Here is a 23074-nt window from a genome sequence, read left to right on the forward strand (position 1 = left end):
CGGGGCCTTGGAAGTTTCCGAAGGTGGAAGGAGAGACCGCGGAACTAGTGTTCCGGTAGTTATGGTTCTCGGTGGGAAGCCAATTCTGAGGACCGGTAGTGGAAGGCTCCAAAGCTAGTTTCCGGCCACCTCAGCGGGAAGCGCAGACGCAAGCGGCTGAGTCTTCGGCAACTAAGCTAGAGGTATAACTGTTGTCGCGGCAGAGGAAGTCAGGAGATCGTCTCCGGCCACCCCGGCCAGTGTTGGGTCCCTGTAGCTTGTGAAGATGGTGTTGCTTACGATGATCGCCCGTGTGGCGGACGGACTCCCGCTGGCGGCTTCGATGCAGGAGGACGAACAGGTGAGCTCCGAGATCCTCGCGACCCCAAGTCCCTGCCGGAGCTCTGCTGTCAGTACCGGATTTCTTCTTAGAACCCAGGAGACCCTTGCACCCTCGACCCCTCTGAATTGCTCTTTTATCCTTTGGCAGTGGAGGGACGACTTGTGAAGAGAAATCTTTCCTGACGGAGGAGGTTTATTTTTGTCTTACCTGTTTCTCTACAGAAAGACGCTCCGGTGTAGGGATGGTTTCGGTCGATTGTGATCACCTACTGTTGGGTAACTCTTAGAGACTTTGTTAAAATTCGGGGTTTCTAATTTTCTGCTGCTATTAAGGCTGACAGGCCCTGGGAAAAATCAGCTCCTAAGTTCTTCAAGCTCTTCTGTGGCACTTGATCCTTGACCTATCTTGATGACATCTTTTGAAAGTGGGTGAGATAATATTGCCACATGTAGACACCTGTTTGAAGTTCAGTACAGTACTTTCAAGGTTATGCCCAATTCCCACCTCCTCCAGTAAGCCTTACTAAATTTCTACTGTTGAAATTATAACTCCTGTGTTATATCCCTGTAATGCCTTGTACTTTTTATTTTACTATTTTCCTTTGTCTTTCAGTAATTTGAATTTCCTAGGAGGCAGTAGACAGATCTTAATCATCTTTGTGTTTCTCATAGCTTTTACAACAGCAGTTTTATGCTGGCACAGGTGCTCAAAAGTGTATTGAATTGATGAAAAAAACAACCACCACCCCAGATATCTTGAAAAGAAGCTGCTTTGTGCCTTACAATCACAAGGGAAATTTCTTGTGTGAGACTGGTTTCTGGAACAAGGTTGGGCAGTCTTTGAAGAAGGGAGGCTGAGAATGAAAATTATGTAACTTATTTCAAGTGCACAATTTTCTTTCACTTTCTCATTCACCCTAAGTAGTTAAAAAACAAAACCAAACTCAAGCCTAAAAAAAGTGAGTTCTAGAAAAAATTATTTTGTACATATCTCTTCTTAGGCTTTTCATTCATACATTGTTGGGAAAAAAAACATTATTAAACACATAAATTGTGTCAAGTATGGTGATAATACAGGAGGTTAGAGGAGACAGTCCCTACTTTCATGGAGTTTATAGTTAATGGGAAACCCAGAAAACTAATGCAGCTCCACTACTATGGAAGAGGAAGAAGGCTCTGTGGCTGTTTTACTTATGGAAAGGTAAAGTTCAAAGGTTCTTTTACCTCACTCCTTTACCTTACAGAAAAGGTATCTAGTTTGGTTTTGGGAGACCAGAAGTCTTCCCAAAATAAATGACTTCTAAGTTGACAGTATTGTCTAGTAATAAGGAAAGCTTCTATTTGGTTATATGCCTTTTTATTTTTATTTATTTATTTTTAAGATTTTATTTATTCATTTGACAGAGAGAGAGAGAGATCACAAGTAGGCAGAGCAGCAGGCGGGAGCAGGGTGGGGGGGTTGGGAAGCAGGCTCCCTGCTGAGCAGAGAGCCTGATGTGAGGCTCAATCCCAGGACCCTGAGATCATGACCTGAGCTGAAGGCAGAGGGTTAACCCACTAAGCCACTCAGGTACCCCGTTATATATCTTTTTAGGTTTGACTTGGAAATCTGTTTATTTTCACATGTAGGAGAATAGTGATACTGATCATGAAGTTGCAGGTCATGCTAAGTGATATATTTTCTATTCATTGGACAAAACAAAGTCTAATCATTATAGTGCGCCCTTAATTTTCAATTGTGAAATACTTTTCTCCCAATTTGTTAAGAATTTTCTAGGACCACTCTACAGAAGGAGTGGAATTATTAAAATAAATGTAGGAATATGACTTGACAAGGGAGATAGTGCGGGAAAATTCTCGTTGAAGTATATGTACATAGTTTGGGAAAGGGTTTTCCCAGGGAGAAGTCTGGTCGGTTTATTGCATTGAATTTCAATGTGGGCAAGGAATGCAGTGAATTGAAAGGCTATTTGATATTAGTAGTTCCTTACTCTCTACCTGATACTTTACTGAAAAAAATAATTGAGATATTGTGTGTTTCTTTTTTTTTTTTTAAGATTTTATATATTAGTGCTTTGGGGTGCACTCACAAGTGGGGGCAGGGGCAGAGGGAGAGAATCCCAAGCCACCTCTGCATGGGGCTTGGGGCTCCATCCCACAACCCGAGGTCACCACCCCAGCCAAAATCAAGAACTGAAATCAAGAGTCGGTCACTCATCTGATTGAACTACCCAGGCACCCCTATTGTGTGTTTCCTAATTTAATTCTGAAATAGTTGTTGGTTTACCAAGATGGGTTACTCTGTTTAATTGACAAGGAAAGAAGTTTTCCACAAAAATATTTTTGTGATGGCAGTTCCATAATTATTTCCATTAGGAATTTGGACTTTGAGGGCTCCTGGTGGCTCAGTTGGTTAAGTATCTGCCTTCGTCTCAGGTCATGGTCTTGGGGTCCTAGGGTCGAGTCCTGCATCAGGCTCCCTGCTCCGTGGGGAGCCTGCTTCTCCCTCTGCCTCTTCTCTGTCTCTCATGAATAAATAAAATCTTTAAAAAAAAAAAAAAAAGGTATTTGGTCTTTGGATTGTAGAGTCTTTCCTAAACTTTTAATATCTATAAAAATATGAATCCTAGATTCTTTTTTATAATGATAATAGTATACAGAACATTTATAGAATACCTACTACGTGCCAAGCATTGTGCTCAAGCCTGTCAGGGATACGATTTCATTCAGTCTTCATACCAATCATATTAGGATAGTTAGTATGTTTATTATTCCCATTTATAAATAGGAATCTCCCAACTTAGAGATGATAGGTTTTTTTTGTAGGAGTCAGGTAGCTAATAAATAGCATAATGGTATTTTTCATCAGTTTCTTAATGTCTGCATTGTTGATATTTCAGATCAGATGATTCTTTGTTGTGGGATATGGTCTTCTGCATAATAGGAGGTCTGCTGATACCCCTGGCCTCTACATCTTCAATGGCAGTAGCACTACCATCACCACCACCCTCCAGTTGTGTAATACTCTCAGACATTGCCAGGTGCAATTGGCAGAATCACCTGTGGTTAAGAACCACTGATTTTTCATCAGTAACTGTCTGACTTTAGAGTAGAGCCTTAGTGCATAACTGGTACACTTTAATGCCTTGTTCTGAAAACAAACAAACAAACAAACAAAAAACATTTTTAATCATATATTTACTTCTTAAGAGTCCAGAAATAACTTTAAGAAATGGATATTTCAGCCAAATAGTTTTATAGTTAAGTACCTTAATTTTGTTCAGTCCAGATAATTCAATGCACTTTTTCAATTATTTATACTGATCATTGATATCCCATGTTAGGTGGTTTGTAGATTCTAGTTCTGTACAAACTGCCTTTCTACGGGAGTTGAACATTTATTCAATATTATTCAACAATATTATTATTGTTATTGTTATATATTGAATAATGTATTATTCAACAATAATACAATAGAGATTCAAATTAAAAAATAATTTAGGCAGAGTATCTCAGGCACTGTTTCCTCTGCTTAGCTGCTTAGTCAGGTGGGGTGGTAGAGAAATGAACTTTTTAAATCTAGATTCTGATATTCTGTTTCCTTTCTTGTACCTTTCTGGTATGTTTCTCCTTTTTTGATGTTTGTTTCTTCATCTACCTTTCTGCTCTACCTCAAAATGAAGGGTGTTCACTTTTCTTTCAATTTGCCCCAGTTCTGGAGACTTGAAGAAGGTGTTTATCTAACCAAGTATTCAACAGGGAGCATCAAAAAAGCAGATAGTCTGTTGTACATTTAAACTGCCACACATACCCCAGTTACTGAGGGTTCATTAGTCATCTTACTGTAATTGCTTTTAGAGGAAAATGGTTGGTTCTTGGTGCTTCTGGCCTTTGACCAGCTGAGTTCAATAGGAATTTAGTACATGTGCTGCCGAAGTGAGCACAATAGGAATTTAAAAATGATAAGAGCTTAGCTAAACATTCTTATAAAGACAAAAGGTGGCATTTGATATAATTAATTGTTCACCAGACCTAGGTGATAGCAATAAGAAGTATTATAGTTGTGTGGTATATTTCTACCCTGTACCTTTCATATTATATATGGAACCAAATCTAAATATGCTATTGGATGACCTCGAATTAGTTTCAGGATTTGTCCAGACATTCACATCCAATTCATTATTGGATTGCTAACACGTCTTTCCATTATACTTTATACAAGGTTCATCAAGTTGTTCTAGATGAAATGGAAAACAGAATGAGAATATCTAATCTAACTGTTTTTCGGTAGTCTAGTGACCATGGGCCCTTTGTGACTTTAATCTTAAAAGCAAACTGAGGGTCTGTCTGTACAGTAGTGAATATGTTGTTTTGTGAGATCTAGATCAGAGCTGCCACAGTTTCTTGAGCATTTCCTGTGAATTAGATTTAATATCAAATAGTAAGATCACCCAGAAGGTGAATCTGTTATCACCAAAGCAATATTAATTGTAGAGGTGGTATAGCATGCTTAGGAACAGGGACTCCAGAACTAGACTGTCTGGGTTCAAGTTCTTGCCCCTCCCCTTATTGGCTCCTAGTCCTTGAGCAAGTTTTACTTCATATGCAGAAAATGGGCATAGTAGTTTAAATCACCTCATACGTAGCTGTAAAGATTATTTAAGTTAAATTATGTAAAGTGTTCAGAACAGTGTTTGGCAGAAAGTGAGTGCTTTCATTAATTTTATTAATTTGCCTATTTCTGAAAAATCTTTTCTGGTTTCGTTCTGCCTTTCTGAAAGTTCACATTGGAACTGTACGTATTTGTGGGTACAAATATGCAATAAACAGGAATGGGCAAATGAATAATTCCCCATTACAAAACTTGTCTGTGCTTATTGTAGATAATTCAGTGAATATGTATAAACAAAAGGACCAAAATGTTAATGGTGATTATTACCAAAATCCCTACTTAAATTATACCCATTTTAATGTATAATCTTAATCTTTGTGTATGTGTATAAAATTACATAATGGGTAATACTGTAAGACTTTCACCTATTTTTTTTCACTTAGTTTGTAGTGAATATCTTCTCATATCATTATGTATTATACAACATTTTAATGGCTATGTAGCATTCCTATATATAAAGACACCATATGTTATTTAACCAATTTCCTATCCTATAACTGAACATTTTTTATTTTTATATGCATTTGTAGTTATTTTTTAAGATATGGTGTGTACATATATTTTCAAATACAGAATTGTTAGATAAAACAATATGCAAAATTTTATAATTTCTAATACATATCACAAAAATGACTATCAGAAGGGTTGTGCCAGCATTGTGTTCTCGGCGATGGTGATGCAAATGGAACCAGTACTGTAAAATGTTGGTTGGCATGCCATAATCTCTGTGTAATCTCAGTCTCGTGCATTGGCAATCACTGCTTTGTTCATTGAAAGTCCCTGAAACTGTAGCATGCTTTTGGACATAGCTTCTTGTAGTCCATACAGTTATTAGTTTCTTTTCTCTTAGGTTGCAGTAGTGTTTACAATGCTTCTTATAAAGTCAAAGGATTTGTGCCAGTCTTTAACAGCTTTTTTTTTCCCATTTATTTCTTCAACTCGTTCCTTTAATGTGCTCACCTGCCTTTAGCTGTCAAAAAAGAGTTTTACTTAACCTCTGTGGTTGCGGTTGTTTATTTTTTTTAAACATCTTTTATTTATTTATTAGATAGAGAATACAGGCAGGGGTAGTGGGAGAGGGAGAAACAGGCTCCCCGCTGAGCAGCAAGCCCCGTGTAGGGCTTGATCCCAGGACTCCGGGATCATAACCTGACCCAAAGGCAGACGCTGAATTGACTGAGCCACCCAGGTGCCCGCGGTTGTGGCTATTTTTAAAATATCAATTTCTGGGACACTCATTAATCGTCTGCCTTCGGCTCAGGTCATGATCCCAGGGTGCTGGGATCAAACCCCACATCGGGCTCCCTGCTCAGCGGGAAGACTGCTTCTCTCTCTCCCTCTCTCACTACCCCTGCTTGTGTTCCCTCTTTCGTGGTCTCTCTTTGTCAAATAAATAAAATAAAATACCAATTTCTGAGTTTCACCTCTGCAATACTGATTTAATTGGTTTGGGGTAGGGGGAGATAGGGCTTGAGTAGTTTTTGTACAACACGCAGGTGATTTTAGCGTAAAGCCAAGGTTGAAAAATCATTGATCAATGTCGATATTATTTCTTGGCACTTTAGTAATATTTCCAACTTTATTTGCATCCCTTTCTGTCTAATGTAGGGTCAGATCTCTTCCAAATGCCACATATATAATGGCACTGGTGAAGCAAGCAAATTGGCTAGTACCATTCAAATTTAGGAATGTGGGATATTGTGTACTAGTTCAAAGCATGTGATAGTTTTCAGTCTCCTTTACTAGCTGACCAGTCATGAAAAAAAAGTATATACAATACAAGTTAATATAATAACATTAATATAGATTATAATGTTAATTATTGTAAAGTATTTTAATATGTAAATATACACATATGTACATATATATGTTAATATAGAAATATTTCTCAAGTGAAGAGTATTATAACAAATCATTGCCGTAGAGGCAGTACTAAACAAGATAAATCTACAAGTAGATAACTTCTAGTAGTGTCTGCCTAACTCTCCTGGTTCACTTCATGCTTATTTACTTCCTTATTCATACTGAAATTTCCAGTTCATTTTTAAATTTTATTTTAGATTTTATTTATTTATTTGAGAGAGAGCGTGCACAAGAGAGTGCTGGGGGGAGGCAGAGAGCATGAGTGAGGGGAGAGGCAGACTCCCTGCTGAGCAGAGAGCTGGATGCGGGCTCTATCCCAGCATCCTGGGATCGTGACCTGAGCCGAAGATAGACACTTAACGACTGACCTGCCCAGACGCCCTCATTTTAAATATAGCGTAGAATCCGCTACTTGTACGTTTGTTTATCTGCCACTTTGATAATTTTATCATTGCTTCCTTGTTTTTATTCTTAACTGAGTGGTTCACTATCTAGAATTTCTGGGTTTCACTTTGTATTTTCTAAAAGTTAGACCTCGGATCCAGTCCACAGATCTTTTGAGGAAGAACCTCAAATAAATGCTTTTTTAAGGTAAACATTTAGTTATTAAACATCTTTCAAGGAGATACTGTGTTCTAGTGTTCAAAATAAATAATCTAAAATAAAATAATTCCTTTCTATCAAGTGGCAAAAGCCCCCTCCCACCCCCATGCTGTATGTGGATGCATAAATAATGTATATTTGCTTTCCATTTCCTTCTTTCCTGTTTGGAACTAATTGGTTAGTAAAGTATGATGTTCTCCTTTTGAGATGACACTACTATTTTCCTCATTAGGCTCTTTTCCTTTTTTAAAAAAATTATTAAACTATTTAAAAATAGTTCAAGAAAATATTGCCTGTAATTCTATCATCTGAATATTGTTACTTTCATTTTGTATGCATATGTCCCTTGCTATCCAAACTCAGAAACCAAGTAGATTTATTCAGTAAAGAATATTTGACTTTTCAGTCTCGGTCCTTACTCTTGCTCATTTTTACCCAGTTGCATTAAAATGTTTCTAGTAATTTGCAGTTACGGGTGCATACATTTAGTTTTACTTAAATGTTCAATACTGTAACACTTTGTGGAAGATTTTGCTTGATATTCAGGTAAAAATGAGATTCATCAGTCTGTTTTTCCTAAGATTCTCCAGGTATAGAAAATGTCGTCCAGTTATGTGCCAGTAAGTGTGCAAGTGAAATGAGTTAGGAGGAGACCACTGACCTGATAGTGGAAAAAACACTTGATTGAAAGTTAAGAGTGCCTTAAAGACAGTCGAGAAGTACAGTTTGCTTCTTGGCAAATAGTGTGATTTTCTTGAACAACTAGGGGGTTTGGTCTTCCTTTTTGCTCTAACAGTTGGCCATTTTTCTTTTGTTAAAAATGAACTTATTAACCTTTAGTTAAAGACCTTATTTACATAGTGTCCTCATAGTATAATGCTGCTGACTAACTGTTCTGGCATTTTTTGTGTGTGGAAAATTCTTAAATGAAGGTGTCTTCTTTCAGTCTGGCCGGGATCTTCAACAGTACCAGAGTCAGGCTAAGCAACTCTTTCGCAAGTTGAATGAACAGTCCCCTACTAGATGTACTTTGGAAGCCGGTGCCATGACTTTCCAGTGAGTATAATCCCATTTCTTTGTGATCATTTAAGTATGAGGTACGGTAGATATAATAACACCTGATAAGAGTGGTAATAATTATTTAAAAGTAAAGAAAATTTTAAAAATACATTCTCTTCATGGAAGCAACTTCCCTGGCTCCAGTTCTGCAAGACAGAGATCTTGGTTTGTTTATTAAATTTGCATACAATAAATGAACTGTTATCCTGTGTCTAATGAGTGCTGTACCCATCATGCAATAATAGATAATTTTTTGCTTTAGGAGCTTCTTAAAGCCAACATTTACTAACAACACAACCTTGAAAACTCACATACTTCTCTGGGCTCCGTTACCTCTATAAAAATAGGGAACATGGTCCTAGTTTTGTGAGGGTAATTTAAGAGCATCTCAGTCGATGGTTATATAGGCAGTGCATATAGCCAAAAGAGGGATCAAAAGGACTTTATTGAATTTCAAATTATCTACAAATAATTGGTATTAAATGTTTAATACATGTCAGGTTTGAGGGTGATAAAACAGGAAAGATTTTTTAAAAAGAGGACAAGAAGATCAAAGGAAAATAAAATAGGATTAGCTAAGTAATCCTTGCTATTTTAGGAACTCAGAAGCTAAGACAATAGAGACCTGGGAGGGACCTGCTGTTTAATTTGAAAGGGAAAAAAAAAAAAGATCTCCACCCATTAGAAACAAACAAACAAGTATACAAAACCAAAATCAAAACAAACCCTGGTTTATTGGTTAAGAAAGTAGTAGATATTAAGTTTTTTAGTTAGTTTGTTTGTTTTACGTTTTATTTATTTATTTATTTTTAGGTGGGCAGCAAAGCCAGGTTTATTGAGTGATAGTAAAGTTCATTGAATGATAGAGTACAAAGCTCCCAAAGAGGCTGGGGACTCCAAAGGTTTGCCTGGATATTAAGTTTTATAAGCTATTAATTTGTGTAGTATATGAAATACTTTCTACAAATCCAGTTTTCAACATCAAAAAAATAAATATAGGGGCCTAATTATATATAGTATTTTTATCTCTACCATGGATGGATTAAGAACATTTTCTTCTATATGGTTCCTTTAGTAACTTTACAATCTCTTCCATCCTTAATTTCCATCTAAGAGCTATTTATTAAAGATTTTTTTTGACAGACCACATGTTAAGTTCTGCCTTTGATGTCCATAGCTTTTATGAGCTTATCTTATTAGCAGAGAGAAACATATGTGCAGACAACTAAACTATGATACCGTAGGGCAAGAAGTGCTGTAATTCAGTTATAAATGAAATGCTTTGGAACTAGAAAGAAATTCCCATTTGTAGGGAGTAAGTTTTGAGGAAAGGCGATAGAGAGTGGGAGAATACAGAGAAATTTCATGGAAAAAATTATAGTAGAATCGAGCATATGAAAATGAACAAGGTTTTTCCAGGTACATAAAAGGGTATTACAATTAGAAATATATATTTATATATAAGCAGAAGTCCATGAGGATGTAAAAGAACCCAAGTTTGGAGACCAGTCTATACCTGTTTTGGAGCCACAAATATTATATCAAAGAGCATGATTTTATTTTGTAGGTATTAGGGAATCCTGAGTGTTTTTAAGCAGAGTAATATGGTCATATTTACTCGTTTGGAATAAAATTGGTAGTTGTTTTTTTTTTTAAGATTTTATTTTATTTGACAGAAAAAGATACAGTGAAAGAGAGAACATAACAGGGGGAATGGGAGAGAGAGAAGCAGATTCCCCTGCTGAGCAGGGAGCCCTATGCAGGGCTCGATCCCAGGATCCTGGGATCATGACCCAAGTCGAAGGCAGACTCTTCTTAACGACTGAGCCACCCATGCGCCCCAGGAATAAAACTGGTAGTTTAGAAGATGGTCTAGATTGAAGGCAAGGAGAGCAGTTGATTCGGATGCCCAAGCAAGAGATAGAACAGCAGTATCATCATCATCATTTTAAGGGGCCTGAGAGATCATATGATACACTGTAAACTGCTCTGTGGAGTCCCAGGATGCATTAGGAGCCACATAGTAAGAGTAGGGATAGGGGTATATATAATACTTTGTGCCCTTATACTCCTACTTAAACTAATGACCTTCTGATTTTATTTAATGTACTTGGTCCTCTGAATATAATTATTGCAGAAATAAAGAGTACTGTGGCTGGAAAGACATTTGAAATCACTGAGTGACCTAACCTCTTTCCAAGAGATCTCAGACATGTAGTCATATAGCTCCTTCCAGAGTGCCAGGGAGCTAAGAGGAAGTCACTTCTGTTACTGAATAGTTTCTGATACTGGATAGTTTATACAGAGTTCTGTCCTGGGAATTAGGGAATATTACTTGTCGTAAGGTCATTATCTGTATCCAGTAAACACTGTGGCATTAACTTCCAACTTCTAAGTATCCACCAAAATTTCCAGTCTACTGTTCTTAAAACTGGAAGGAGTTTAAATATGTGTATACTCATTTCCATACATAATCAAAAGGTAGATGGAGTCACAACTCTGAGTTTTTACGAAAAAGTCTTAGGTATTAAAATATTTTTGCTGAATTATATAATAAACATGTTTAAATAATTCCCTTTTGGAATATGATTCTAATATTAAGATGATGTTTGCTTTTTGATTCCAAGGATTTGTGGTTTGAAATTGATTTTCTGATTTAGCTAGCTTAGGCTGGAATATTTTCAAAAGTTTGTAAGGCACTGAGAGTCTGCTTCAAGTTGTTGGGTGTATTGTTATTCTATAGACAACTTTTTCTTGTTGTTTTTTGTTTTTTTTGTATTTTTTTGTCTCTCCAGCTACATTATTGAGCAGGGAGTTTGTTATTTGGTTTTGTGTGAAGCTGCCTTCCCTAAGAAATTGGCTTTTGCCTACCTAGAAGATTTGCACTCAGAGTTTGATGAACAGCATGGGAAGAAGGTGCCCACTGTGTCTAGGCCCTATTCCTTTATTGAGTTTGGTAAGTTTTTTGCTCTTCATCTCTATATCAAGAGAGCAAACAATATGGAGAAGCTGTTTGTTACGTTGATAGTAATTCTGATGCATTTTTTTCTGATGTTGACTTACTGAAGGTTTGAATTCTGTCTTTTCTATTCCATCTCTTTTTGTCCTTTTGAATGAATGAGACTTCTTCTCAGTAATTTTCTCTGGTCTTTTGATCTTTTTCTTAGAACTTGTTGCCCTTTGCCCTTTTTTGTGATTTGATTTGATTCAGCATCAGAACTGTGTCCAAAGATCTACTTGACTGGTATATAGTAGCTGAGTTCTCCCTTCCCCCAGTAAGGTTCATTTCCTGGAAATCAAAACTTGGAAATCAGAAAGAAGATGGTTTTTTCAGATCCTCTAGTTAAAAAGAAAAAAAAATAGCTGGAGGAGGTATGGTGCTGGGGAGAGATAACATTTATTACATGCAGAAATAGTGAGTGTGGATGTCCATGTAAAATAATTACAGAAAGATTCATCACCAGTTAAATATCTGATGGCAATAAATCAAAGGAAATGTCTTGAGTACCCTAAGTAGTGGGAGTGAGAATAAGTATGATTAGACTACATTATTGGTATTTTTAGTTAAAACAGAAATTGGTTTTACTGTTTCCAAATTTCTGGAGTATTACCAATTTGCTAGATAAATGGTTATCTTACTTTTAGAAATAAAGAAAATTTAGCAAAACATTCCGGTATTTCATAACTATAAACTCTCCAAGAGCTAATTTTTATAATGTCTGGTTTTTCAAATTTTGTTTTGAAGATAAGGTCCAGTAAACCCAAGGAAAAAAATAAGAATAGTATATCAAGGTCACACAGGAAATAGTTGGTACACTCAAATTAGCTTAAAGGATTGAATACAAAGATGAATGGGTTATAGGTGAACCACAAAGTACAGTAACCTGAGATCAGTAATACACTAATTGTTTTTATCCCTAGGCCTGAGGGATAAGAGAAAGGAACAGTTTTTGGAACTTTGAAGGAAAAAATTTATAGAGAAGGCCAACTTGAGAGGAGCAATAACATCTGGTTGGAGGATACTGCCAGGGTGACTTCTCAGGGAGAGGTTGGGAATAAATACCCTAATGTCACTAACTGCTCTCATGCTCCACCCTTGGAATTCCCCCATTGGCTGAACCTAACCAGAAGTACCAGGCCAAGGAGCCCACGATGTGGTCCATGCAGGTCAGCTTTCCGAGGCAAAAGCATGGTGCAGAAAGGTGGAGAGGAGGTCTAAGGAGGCAAATGAGAGGTATCCAGCTCATGTAACTTAAGATTTTTGCCCAAAGTTGAAAATAAAATCTTTAATAATAAGTTATTCTTTTTACAGGTCTGAGAAATACAGACATAGGCTAGCCATAAATAAGATTGCAGTTTTGTAGTGGGATTTTGCTTTACCTGAAGTTTAAGAACAGAGTGAAATTAGAAGTATGTTAAAGAAAATATTTTAAGACAGTGTTTTTTCCCCCTTTTGATGATAGAATAACCCTTGCCATATTAACCTGTAGTGATGCTAGATTGTTGCTAGGATCCTTTTCAGGGAATGTGAAGAATTAAGTAGTGAAACCCTAAGGATCCTTGGACCATGTTTTGAAAATCTGTGCTTTCAGAAAAGACTTACTACAGTAAGCCCTCTTAATTTCTCTAAGGATCTTGAGAACAGAGACTTCTCATTTAAAGGTGTACAGAGGACATTTCTCTTGATTGATCATCTGTCTGCATTTTACAAATGAAGAAATCAAAACTCAGATTCTGATGCTCACTCAAAAGCTTCCTTAGCCATGGACAATTGCAGATCCAGGACTAAACTCAAAACTTCCTATTCCCTACAGTACTTTGATGGACAAAGTTGTTCATGGTCACTTCTCTTCATTATTCTAGACACCTACATTCAGAAAACCAAGAAGCTCTACATTGACAGCCGTGCTCGGAGAAACCTAGGCTCTATCAACACTGAATTGCAAGATGTGCAGAGGATCATGGTGGCCAATATTGAAGAAGTGTTACAACGGGGAGAAGCACTCTCAGGTATGTAAAGCATTAAAAGTCCTCCTATAGGCAAGGATAGCTTATTTTGGGATACTTTTTTTTTGCTGTCAGATTCTATCTAGCACTATTAAGAAATCACCTCTTAGAGACAGATTACATTGTAAGACTTACAATATAATATTTTTCCCTAATATGATTAGTTTTTATTGAGTTGGAACAGTGTGATGGTCTCGTTCCATATCAGAAGCAATCACTGCTTCCAATATATTTACAACATTAAATATTTACAGAAACACATAAGTTAAGGGAAATAAAAGAAGAATGAGAGGAAATTGTCAAAGATTTATTGCAATGGTTTCCTGACTAGCCACTTTGGGAGACTTTGTTGCTGTCAGATCAAATGTCATAAAATGCCATGCATTCCTCTGCTGAAAAACTTAACATCTGTGACTACAGGATAAGATCTAGTCTCGTCTTGGGCGCCTGGGTGGCTCAGTGGGTTAAGCCTCTGCCTCCAGCTCAGGTCATGATCCCAGGGTCCTGGGATTGAGTCCCACATCGGGCTCTCTCTGCTCAGCAGGGAGCCTGCTTCCTCCTCTCTCTCTCTCTCTGCCTGCCTCTCTGCCTGCTTGTGATCTCTATCAAATAAATAAATAAAATCTTAAAAAAAAAAATCTAGTCTTGTCTCAACTTACTTTTCTTTTTTTAAAAATGTTTATTTATTTATTTTTAATTTCAGTGTTCCAGTGCTCCATGCAATATGTGCCCTCCATAATACCCACCACCAGGCTCACCCAACCTCCCACCTCCCCTCCAAAACCCTCAGTTTGTTTCTCAGAGTCCACAGTCTCTCATGGTTCGTCTCCCCCTCCAATTTTCCCCAACTCACTTCTCCTCTCCATCTCCCCATGTCCTCCATGTTATTCCTTATGCTCCACAAGTAAGTGAAACCATATGATAATTGGCTCTCTCTGCTTGACTTATTTCACTCAGCATAATCTCTTCCAGTTCCGTGCATGTCGATACAAAAGTTGGGTATTCATCCTTTCTGATGGAGGCATAATACTCCATAGTGTATATGGACCACATCTTCCTTATCCATTCATCTGTTGAAGGGCATCTTGGTTCTTTCCATCGTTTGGCGACTATGGCCATTGCTGCTATGAATAACATTGGGGTACAGATGACCCTTCTTTTCACTACATTTGTATCTTTCGGGTAAATACCCAATAGTGCAATTGCAGGGTTATAGGGAAGCTCTATTGTTAATTTCTTAAGGAATCTCCACCCTGTTTTCCAAAGTGGCTGCACCAACTTGCATTCCCACCAACAGTGTAAGAGGTTTCCCCTTTCTCTACATCCTCCCCAACACTTGTTTACTGTCTTGTTAATTTTGGCCATTCTAACTGGTGTAAGGTGGTATCGCAATGTGGGTTTTTTGTGGGGTTTTTTAAGATTTTTATTTATTTATTTGACAGACAGAGATCACAAGTAGGCAGAGAGGCAGGCAGAGAGAGAGATGGGGAAGCAGGCTCCCTGGTGAGCAGAGAGCCCGATGTGGGGCTCGATCCCAGGACCCTGGGATCACGACCTGAGCCGAAGGCAGAGGTTTTAACCCACTGAACCACCCAGACACCCCTCAGTGTGGTTTTGATTTGAATCTCCCTGATGGCTGGTGATGATGAACATTTTTTCATGTGTCTGATAGCCATTTCTGTGTCTTCTTTGGAGAAGTGTCTATTCATGTCTTCTGTCTATTTTTTGACATGATTATCTGTTTTGTGAGTGTTGAGTTTGAGAAGTTCTTTATAAATCTTGGATATCAGCCCTTTGTCCGTACTCATTTGCGGAATATCTTCTCCCATTCCATGGGTTGCCTCTTTGTTTTGTTGACTGTTTCTTTTGCTGTGCAGAAGCTTTTGATCTTGATGAAGTCCCAGAAATTCATTTTCGCCTTTGTTTCCTTTGCCTTTGGAGACATATCTTGAAAGAAGTTGCTGTGGCCAATGTCGAAGAGGTTACTGCCTATGTTCTCCAGGATTCTGATGGATTCCTGCCTCATGTTGAGGTCTTTTATCCATTTCAAGTTTATCTTTGTGTGTGGTGTAAGAGAATGGTCGAGTTTCATTTTTCTACACATAGCTGTCCAATTTTCCCAGCACCATTTATTGAAGAGACTGTCTTTTTTCCACTGTATATTCTTTCTGTTTTGTTGAAGATTATTTGACCATAAAGTTGAGGGACAATATCTGGGCTCTCTACTCTGTTCCACTGGTCTATGTGTCTGTTTTTGTGCCAGTACTATGCTGTCTTGGTGATCACAGCTTTGTAGTAAAGCTTGAAATCAGGCAACATGATGCCCCCAGTTTTGTCTTTCTTTTTCAACATTCCCTTAGCAATTCAGGGTCTCTCCTGGTTCCGTACAAATTTTAGGATTGTTTGCTCCAGCTCTTTGAAAAATGCCAGTGGATCAACTTACTTTTCATTTTTATAGTGCTTATAGTATGCAAGGCATTTTGTTCTCTGTAATGGAAGATAAGGAGATTGCAAACTTCTTTCATGCTCTCTAATTCACAAATGTTCTGCCTCAACCCGGTCAGCTTCCTCACCATCCCGGACTTGTTCTTTTAAGATCCAGATGAGGACTACCTCTTCCAAGAAGCCTTCCCTGATTCTGATAGCCCACATCACATTAATCTCTTTTGTCCTTTAAACTCTTAAGACACTTAGCTATGTGACAGTTTTTTAAGCACATATGGGTGTGTGCATGTGTATGTATACCTGTGTACTTAACTAATTTGCCTTAAAATACATGTATATTTACCTAATGTTTAAATGTTACCTAAGTGTATAACGTACTCTTTAAATGTAATATATATGTATTTCATATCTATTTCATATACTTGGTTTATTTCTCTCACAGTAATGATCACAAATTGTTGCCTTAGTGAGTATTTCATGAACTCAGCCTTGTGATGTTATTCATGGGTAGATGGGTTTTCCTTTATTATGAACTGCAGATTGTAACCTTTATGGTAGTAGTCAGCAGTTGTTCCAGCAAATTGCTTCACACTCTTTAAACATCAAATTTTGGATGAGTGAGTCTGTAAATTTTCCTCATAACAGTCTTACTATTTCTACCTGGGATAAAATAGACCAGAACAGAAATTTTTCTTTATATCAAAGGTATATATATGGTCAGTTTATCAAAAATGTAAAAAGATTCTCTTCTAGTGCTATACTGATTGGAAAAGAAGACAGATGACCTTTGAACAGCTTGGGGGTCAGGGACTCTGTATAGAACTTTTGACTTCCTAAAAACTTAACTACTAATAGCCAACTGTTGACTGGAAGCCCTCCCCTTAACATAAACAGCCAGTTAACATGTTATTCTGTATGTTACACATATTATATACTATATTCTTACAAGTAAGTTAGAGAAAAGAAAATGTTGTTAAAATCGTAAGAGAAAATACATCTATAGTATTCTATTAAAAAAATTCATGTATGGAAGTTGAGAGGCAACAGGGTGGGTTTAGAGGATAGGAAAGGAATAAATGAAACAAGATGGGATCCGGAGGGAGATAAACCATAAGAGAGACTCTTAATGTCACAAAAACAAACTGAGGGTTGCTGGAGGTAGGGGGATAGGGAGAGCGTGGTTGGGTTATAGACACTGGGGAAGGTATGTGCTTTGGTGAGTGCTGTGAAGTGTGTAAACCTGATGATTCACAGACCTGTACCCCTAGGGCTAATAATACATTATATGTTAATAAAAAAATAAATTATTTTTAAAAATTCATGTATAAGTGGAATGTGCACAGTTCAAACCCATGTTGTTTAAGGGTCACCTGTACATTTCTAATATTAATAACTTTATCTGATTGGGAGGATAAGAAACATTGTCATTGTCACAAAGTAATTTATAGGTAGCGTAAGGGAAGAGACATCAGTTGAACCCTTTTTTTTGTTTTGTTTTGTTTTGTTTTTTTAAAGAAGATTTTATTTATTTATTTGACAGAGAGGCAGACAGAGAGAGAGAGGAGGAAGCAGGCTCCCTGCTGAGTGGAGAGCCCAGTGCAGGGCTTGATCCCAGGACTCTGGGATCATGACCTGAGCCGAAGGCAGAGGGTTTAACCCACTGAGCCACCCAGGTGCCCTAAGTTGAACCCTTTGTGTTAGGCAATATGGTAGGGGGACTTTATTATTTTATTTATTTATTTATTTTTATTTTTGAAAAGGTTTTATTTATTTATTTGTCAGGGACAGAGAACACAAGCAGGGGCAGAGGCAGGCACAGGGAGAAGCAAACACCCTGCTGAGCAAGGAACAGACATGGGACTCGATCCCAGGGTCCTGGGGTCATGACCTGAGGTGAAGGCAGTTGCTTAACTGAGCCACCCAGGCATCTCATGGGACTTTATCTTTTTAAAGATTTTATTTATTTATTTGAAAGAGGAAGAGAGTGAGAGTGTGAGCTGGGGGAGGGATAGATGGAGATAGAGAGAGAATTTCAAGCAGATTTTACACTGAGCATGGAGCCTGACATGGAGCATATCCCATGACCCCCCGGAGATCATGATCCAAGCTAAAATCAAAGAGTTAGATGCTTGACTGAGCCACCCAGGAACCCCAGGGGGACTTTACATATATCTTACTTATGCTTTAGAGTAATCTCTTGTGAATTGGGTGGAATCAAACCAGTTTTACAGATAAAGAAGCAGACTCAGAAAAGTTAGGTACCTTGCTTTTAGTCACACTGCTAGTGCCTGGTAGAATTCATTGGCCTCTGCAGGTCCTTGTCCATCTTCAGTGTGTGATAGTTTTAAATGGATATATAAACAATAAGAGCTGTAAAATGTAGCAGGAAGTAGATAATGTGAAGTGAACAGGGAAGACTTCTTGAATTTTGATAGACCAGGAAGAAGTGAAGAGTGGTATTTTAAGAGGGAGGAAGAAAAAGTGTATCTGAACAGAGCATATCTGAAGGATAGTGAAAGGATTAGCCTACCTCAAAAAATGTTTTCTTCCCTTTAACTTCTTCATAATAAGAATCCATCTTTTATGTCTTCTTTCTCTAATTTTTTAAAAGATTTATTTGTTTATTTGGGAGAGGGAGAGAGAGGGCACGTGATGGAGAGGGGCAGAGGGAGAGGGAAGAGAGTCCCCAGTGGACTTTGTACTGAGTGCAGAGCCCACTCGGGGGCTTGATCCCAGGACCCTGAGATCACGACCTGAGCTGAAACCAAGAATTAGTTGCCCAACCATCTGCACCACCCAGGTGCTCCTCTAATTTTTTTTTTAAAGATTTATTTATTTTAGAGAGGGAGAGAGAGTGAGTGAGCAGGGATGAGGGGCAGAGGGAGAGGGAGTCTTTTTGGGGGTGGGGGGCACAAAGCAATGTTTATTGAGCAAGAGCAAAGTGATAGTACAAAGCTCCCAAGGAGGGAGGGGACCTGAAGGGGTTGCCCAGGGAAAGAGGGTCTTAAGCAGACTCCCTGATGACCATGGAGCTCAACATGGGGCTTAATTTCATGATCCGAGATCACAACCTGAGTCGAATCAAGAGTTGGACACCTAACCACCTGCACCACCCAGGCACCCCTCTTTCTAATTTTTGGTTTTAGAGCTAGCCTGCCTTGCATTTAAGACCTAAGTAGCTCCTATGGGTTCTTTCAGCAATACAAAATTATGCCCATTTTTACTGCCTAAAATAGCTGTTTCTTTTAAACCGTGGGTTTTGTTTTTTCATTTAGGTCTGTCATTCTACTAGACTGTAAGTCTAGTCGTGTATGTTGTGATCATCATTGTATCTTTCGGCACTTTGCTTGGTGCCTGTAACAAATATTTGCTCAGTGACTTCTCCCAGCAGTGGCTTTGTCTTTACGATATCATGTATTTCTAAATGTTCCTATGTAAAGGAATTCTCTCAACTATTGTTCATTTCATATGACTTAATATTGTTCTGCTGCCCAGTTATTCTCAGCAGATTTAGATTTATTTAGCAAATATTTATTTTTTGATCACTGACTATTGCCAGACTCTGTTTTGGGCACTGGGGATATAGCAGTAGACATAGTAGTTAAGAACCTCTATGTAGTAGAGTGTCCATTTTAGTAGACTGGCTGGAAAGATTCCCCACAGCATTGTCATGGTTATTTCTCATCTCCTAAATTTTCTTATGTGACTAAGTGTTTTTCTTACAGGACAAATTGCTAATTTAGAAGTGGCTGTCATTCTTTTGTCATTAAGTAATATCACATTTCTCAATCAACTCAGTCTCTATTAAGCAACTCCAAATATTCCAGAAGTATTCCCTAAGGAAGAACAAATTCATATTGCAAAATAGTTTTTTTCCAAAAATTTAAAGAACCAAAATGATCAGAATTCATTTATATCACGCTGAGTATTATTAAAATATGTCATGTATTTTAGTCCACTCTTGTTGCTTCTCTGAGTGCTCAGGTAACAGTTATAGAAGGCAGTTACATTATAAATGTCCTTTTTGAAAAGCAAAACTTTTCAAAAGTTTTAAAAAGCTTAATTTAGTAGGTATTGGTGGTTTTCCAGCACCTGTGATTTTAGTTATAAGACAACTTTCCTGTGTCTGTTGAAATATAATTTCTAGTAGCATCATAATAGTTTTTACCGTGTAGAGAATCTTAGGAATTTGGTAGCAGCCACCATTAAGATATAGGTCAATACTCAGCTTCTGATTCATTGAATTTTCTGGTCACCTGAGTCTTATCTTACATGGATTATCATTTTTCAAGGTATGAGAGAATATGATTTAGACCATTAAAAAATGATGAAGATGATTATCATCAACTAACACTTCTTAAAGGCTTATCATATCCAAGGATTATGTTCACTTTACAGCCATTCTCATGTACCTATAATCCTGTGGTACAGTTAGTGCTGTTATCCTCATTTTATAGATGATGAAACTGGGTCTTAGTAGAGACTAAGTGAATTGACCAATGTCCCATGGCTGGGGTAGCTGAGATTCGAACCAAAGACTCTGAGACCAGAGCCAGTACTCTTAACCATCTCGCGGTACAATCTCAAGAATTTGAACATAATTTAGTCTGGTAACTTTAAAATGCAGTGTAGATTTTACAGTGCATCAGGATCATGGGTTAACCAGTATATGCACCCTAACCCTTAAAATAAAAACAATTTAAGCTTCATGGTTGTTTGGTATGGTCCCACTCGTTTAAGTTATTTTTATGCTTAATACATTAGACAGAATACTTCAGGGACTAATTACTGTTTTCCTTTTTTCCTCTTTGACAGCATTGGATTCAAAGGCTAACAATCTGTCCAGTCTGTCCAAGAAATACCGCCAGGACGCGAAGTACTTGAACATGCGTTCCACTTACGCCAAACTTGCAGCAGTCGCTGTATTTTTCATCATGTTAATAGTGTATGTGCGATTCTGGTGGCTGTGAAGTAGTGAATCCAGTCACTGGCAAGGGTGAACCTAGACCCCGGCAGGTGTATGTTTTCAGGAAGCTGAGCTCGCAGAGATGTGTATTAGAATTCCAAGTGGAACTTCTGCCTCTAAAGACCTTGCAAGGAAAGACATGTCCTGAAAATGAAATGTTACACCTCATTTGATGAAGCTTACCCCTTTGTAGAAAACCTCTTTTGGGGGCAGAGGCTTTCTCTGGGTGCTAGGCTATATACATTAGGGAACAGTAGATTGTTTAATTTTGTTTTTTCCCTCCCAGTGTCTTTACATTTTTAAACAGCACTGAGTGGGGCATTTTCTTTCTCTAATGGAGTCATCAGTGATATCTGGCTTAGCCAACCTGTGCTAACAACAGGCTGAAATTCCTTCAGAGAAGGCAGCCCATTGGGAAGTTTTATGCCTCTATCTAATCAACATTCCTTTCGTTGGTGACATTTGTGATTTCAGTTTTTGATGGCCTTGTAAACAAGACTCCACTATGTGAAGGTTAATTGCTGTGCTACAAAGATCTTGTCTGTTGGCCCCTATAGGAAGTTAACTTTTGTTGTTTTCCTTTTATGACATTTTGCTTATTGCACAACTGCTTTAGGGTTAAATGAATTATATTAAGATGCCTTGAAATTATATTATAGCACTCCTTGATTAAGAAGCTAAAGTGTTTTCTGTCATTTACTCCTTAAAAGACTTAAATTTAGTTTGGGACATTCTTAATTTTATCTGTCAGCATCCGGTTTATATTAATAGAAGATTAAGTACAGCATACAGATAGCCAGAGTCCCCTGACTTAAGGGGAAGAAAGGCCCAGCCTGTCACTACAGTTTGTCCTGCCCCTTCTTTCTTTCTCCACTGTAGTTTTCCCCACTCTCTTTCCCTCCTGTTGACATTTTAAAAATTCCTCTGCACCCAGTAGTTTCATGTCCATAGGCATCCTCTCAGGATATTCTCAAATTTCAAAATGGAAATGGAAATGGAAAATGTTTAGCTGTGTAGTTAGATTTAAATTTTTATAGAGCATCTACTCAAACTACTAAATACATTTATCTGAGAAAGTCTTTGAGAACACCTCATAACTACTTCAATTTATGTAAATTCTCTAAGAATGTTCTAAAGATAGATAACTCATTTAAGTGGCTTCTATTAACAAATAAAAGTACCTGTGATTTTTCCCTTTTTTGCTCAGGGATGATGGGGATTTCCTTTTACCTTCTGAGGTAGAATTTTTTAAATGGGGAGAATAGACCTTTTAAATTATCACAAGGGTCTACAATATAACCTAGAATTTACATATACTGCAAATATTTCTTTAAGTTGTACAAGAAAATGAGCCAGCTTCTTACTTCTTAACATCTTTGGAGAGAACTTTAATGAGTAAACAATTTTATAACTAAGGGATCATCAAAGCTACTGTCTTGATTCCTGGTAGAGAAAAAAAAATCCAATTTCCTTAGTAACAAAGCAAGGAGAAGTGGCTTATTTTGTTTCTGATAAATTTACAGAATTAGAATAACTTTTTTTCTTTCTGTTTTGGACCTAAGTCTGCCAATTGGAGTATGTGCATGAAATATGAAGTTACTTTTTATAGAGAATAAGTGCTTTTAAGTCCCTACAAGGCTTGTCCCTAAAGTAATGATGTTGGTAATAAAAGCCTGAAAGTCTGAAAACCTTAGTGGTACCATAGGATTTGGTTCTTCTATAGGAGTGGAGAGTGGCAGCTCGTTGTTGAGAGTTGCATGCAGCAATCAAGTGGCCAGCAATGAAATAAATACTTCTAGAATGTTCCCTTCAGTGTGAAGTTTTGTTATATAGTTATTTTGTGTACATGAAGCTTTCTGGGTACATTTCTACGAAACTCACTGGGTTAATTAAAAAATGAGAATGGTGGCAGAATGATGAAGAAAGGAATGAAAAAGTGGTTTAATATTAATGGTGGTAGAAAAATGAGAACAAGACTGTCATGATGTGGCTCCCACTTCTGTTCTTTATGGGAGGTAGTGGGAAGCTGTGACCAGATGAAATGTGTCCGCAACCAACGAAGCATGTAAAACAGAATGTGATAAATGCTATCTAGTGTTATTGGGGGCACATTAAGAAAGGACACCTAATTTACTTTG

The 23074-nt window shown here is 37.6% G+C and overlaps 1 protein-coding gene across 1 annotated transcript; it reads left to right on the plus strand.

Annotated features, from left to right (window-relative positions):
* Nucleotides 1-126: 126 nt before the first annotated feature.
* SEC22B (SEC22 homolog B, vesicle trafficking protein) lies at nucleotides 127-22748 on the plus strand. Its single transcript, XM_080800036.1, has 5 exons — nucleotides 127-340; nucleotides 8406-8515; nucleotides 11314-11474; nucleotides 13382-13528; nucleotides 20786-22748. Exons 1-5 carry the CDS (start codon nucleotides 266-268, stop codon nucleotides 20938-20940), a joined length of 648 nt encoding a protein of 215 aa, XP_080656162.1. The 5' UTR covers nucleotides 127-265; the 3' UTR covers nucleotides 20941-22748.
* The last annotated feature ends 326 nt before the right edge of the window (nucleotides 22749-23074 follow it).

This window comes from Martes martes (genome assembly GCF_963455335.1).
Source record: "Martes martes genome assembly, chromosome: 4".
Lineage (NCBI taxonomy): Eukaryota > Metazoa > Chordata > Mammalia > Carnivora > Mustelidae > Martes > Martes martes.

Coding starts and splice junctions, on each gene's coding strand:
- SEC22B (XM_080800036.1), top strand. CDS start 266: ATGGTGTTGCTTACGATGATCGCCCGTGTGGCGGACGGACTCCCGCTG. Junction 11,475..13,381: donor CTATTCCTTTATTGAGTTTG/GTAAGTTTTTTG, acceptor TCATTATTCTAG/ACACCTACATTCAGAAAACC. Junction 13,529..20,785: donor ACGGGGAGAAGCACTCTCAG/GTATGTAAAGCA, acceptor CCTCTTTGACAG/CATTGGATTCAAAGGCTAAC.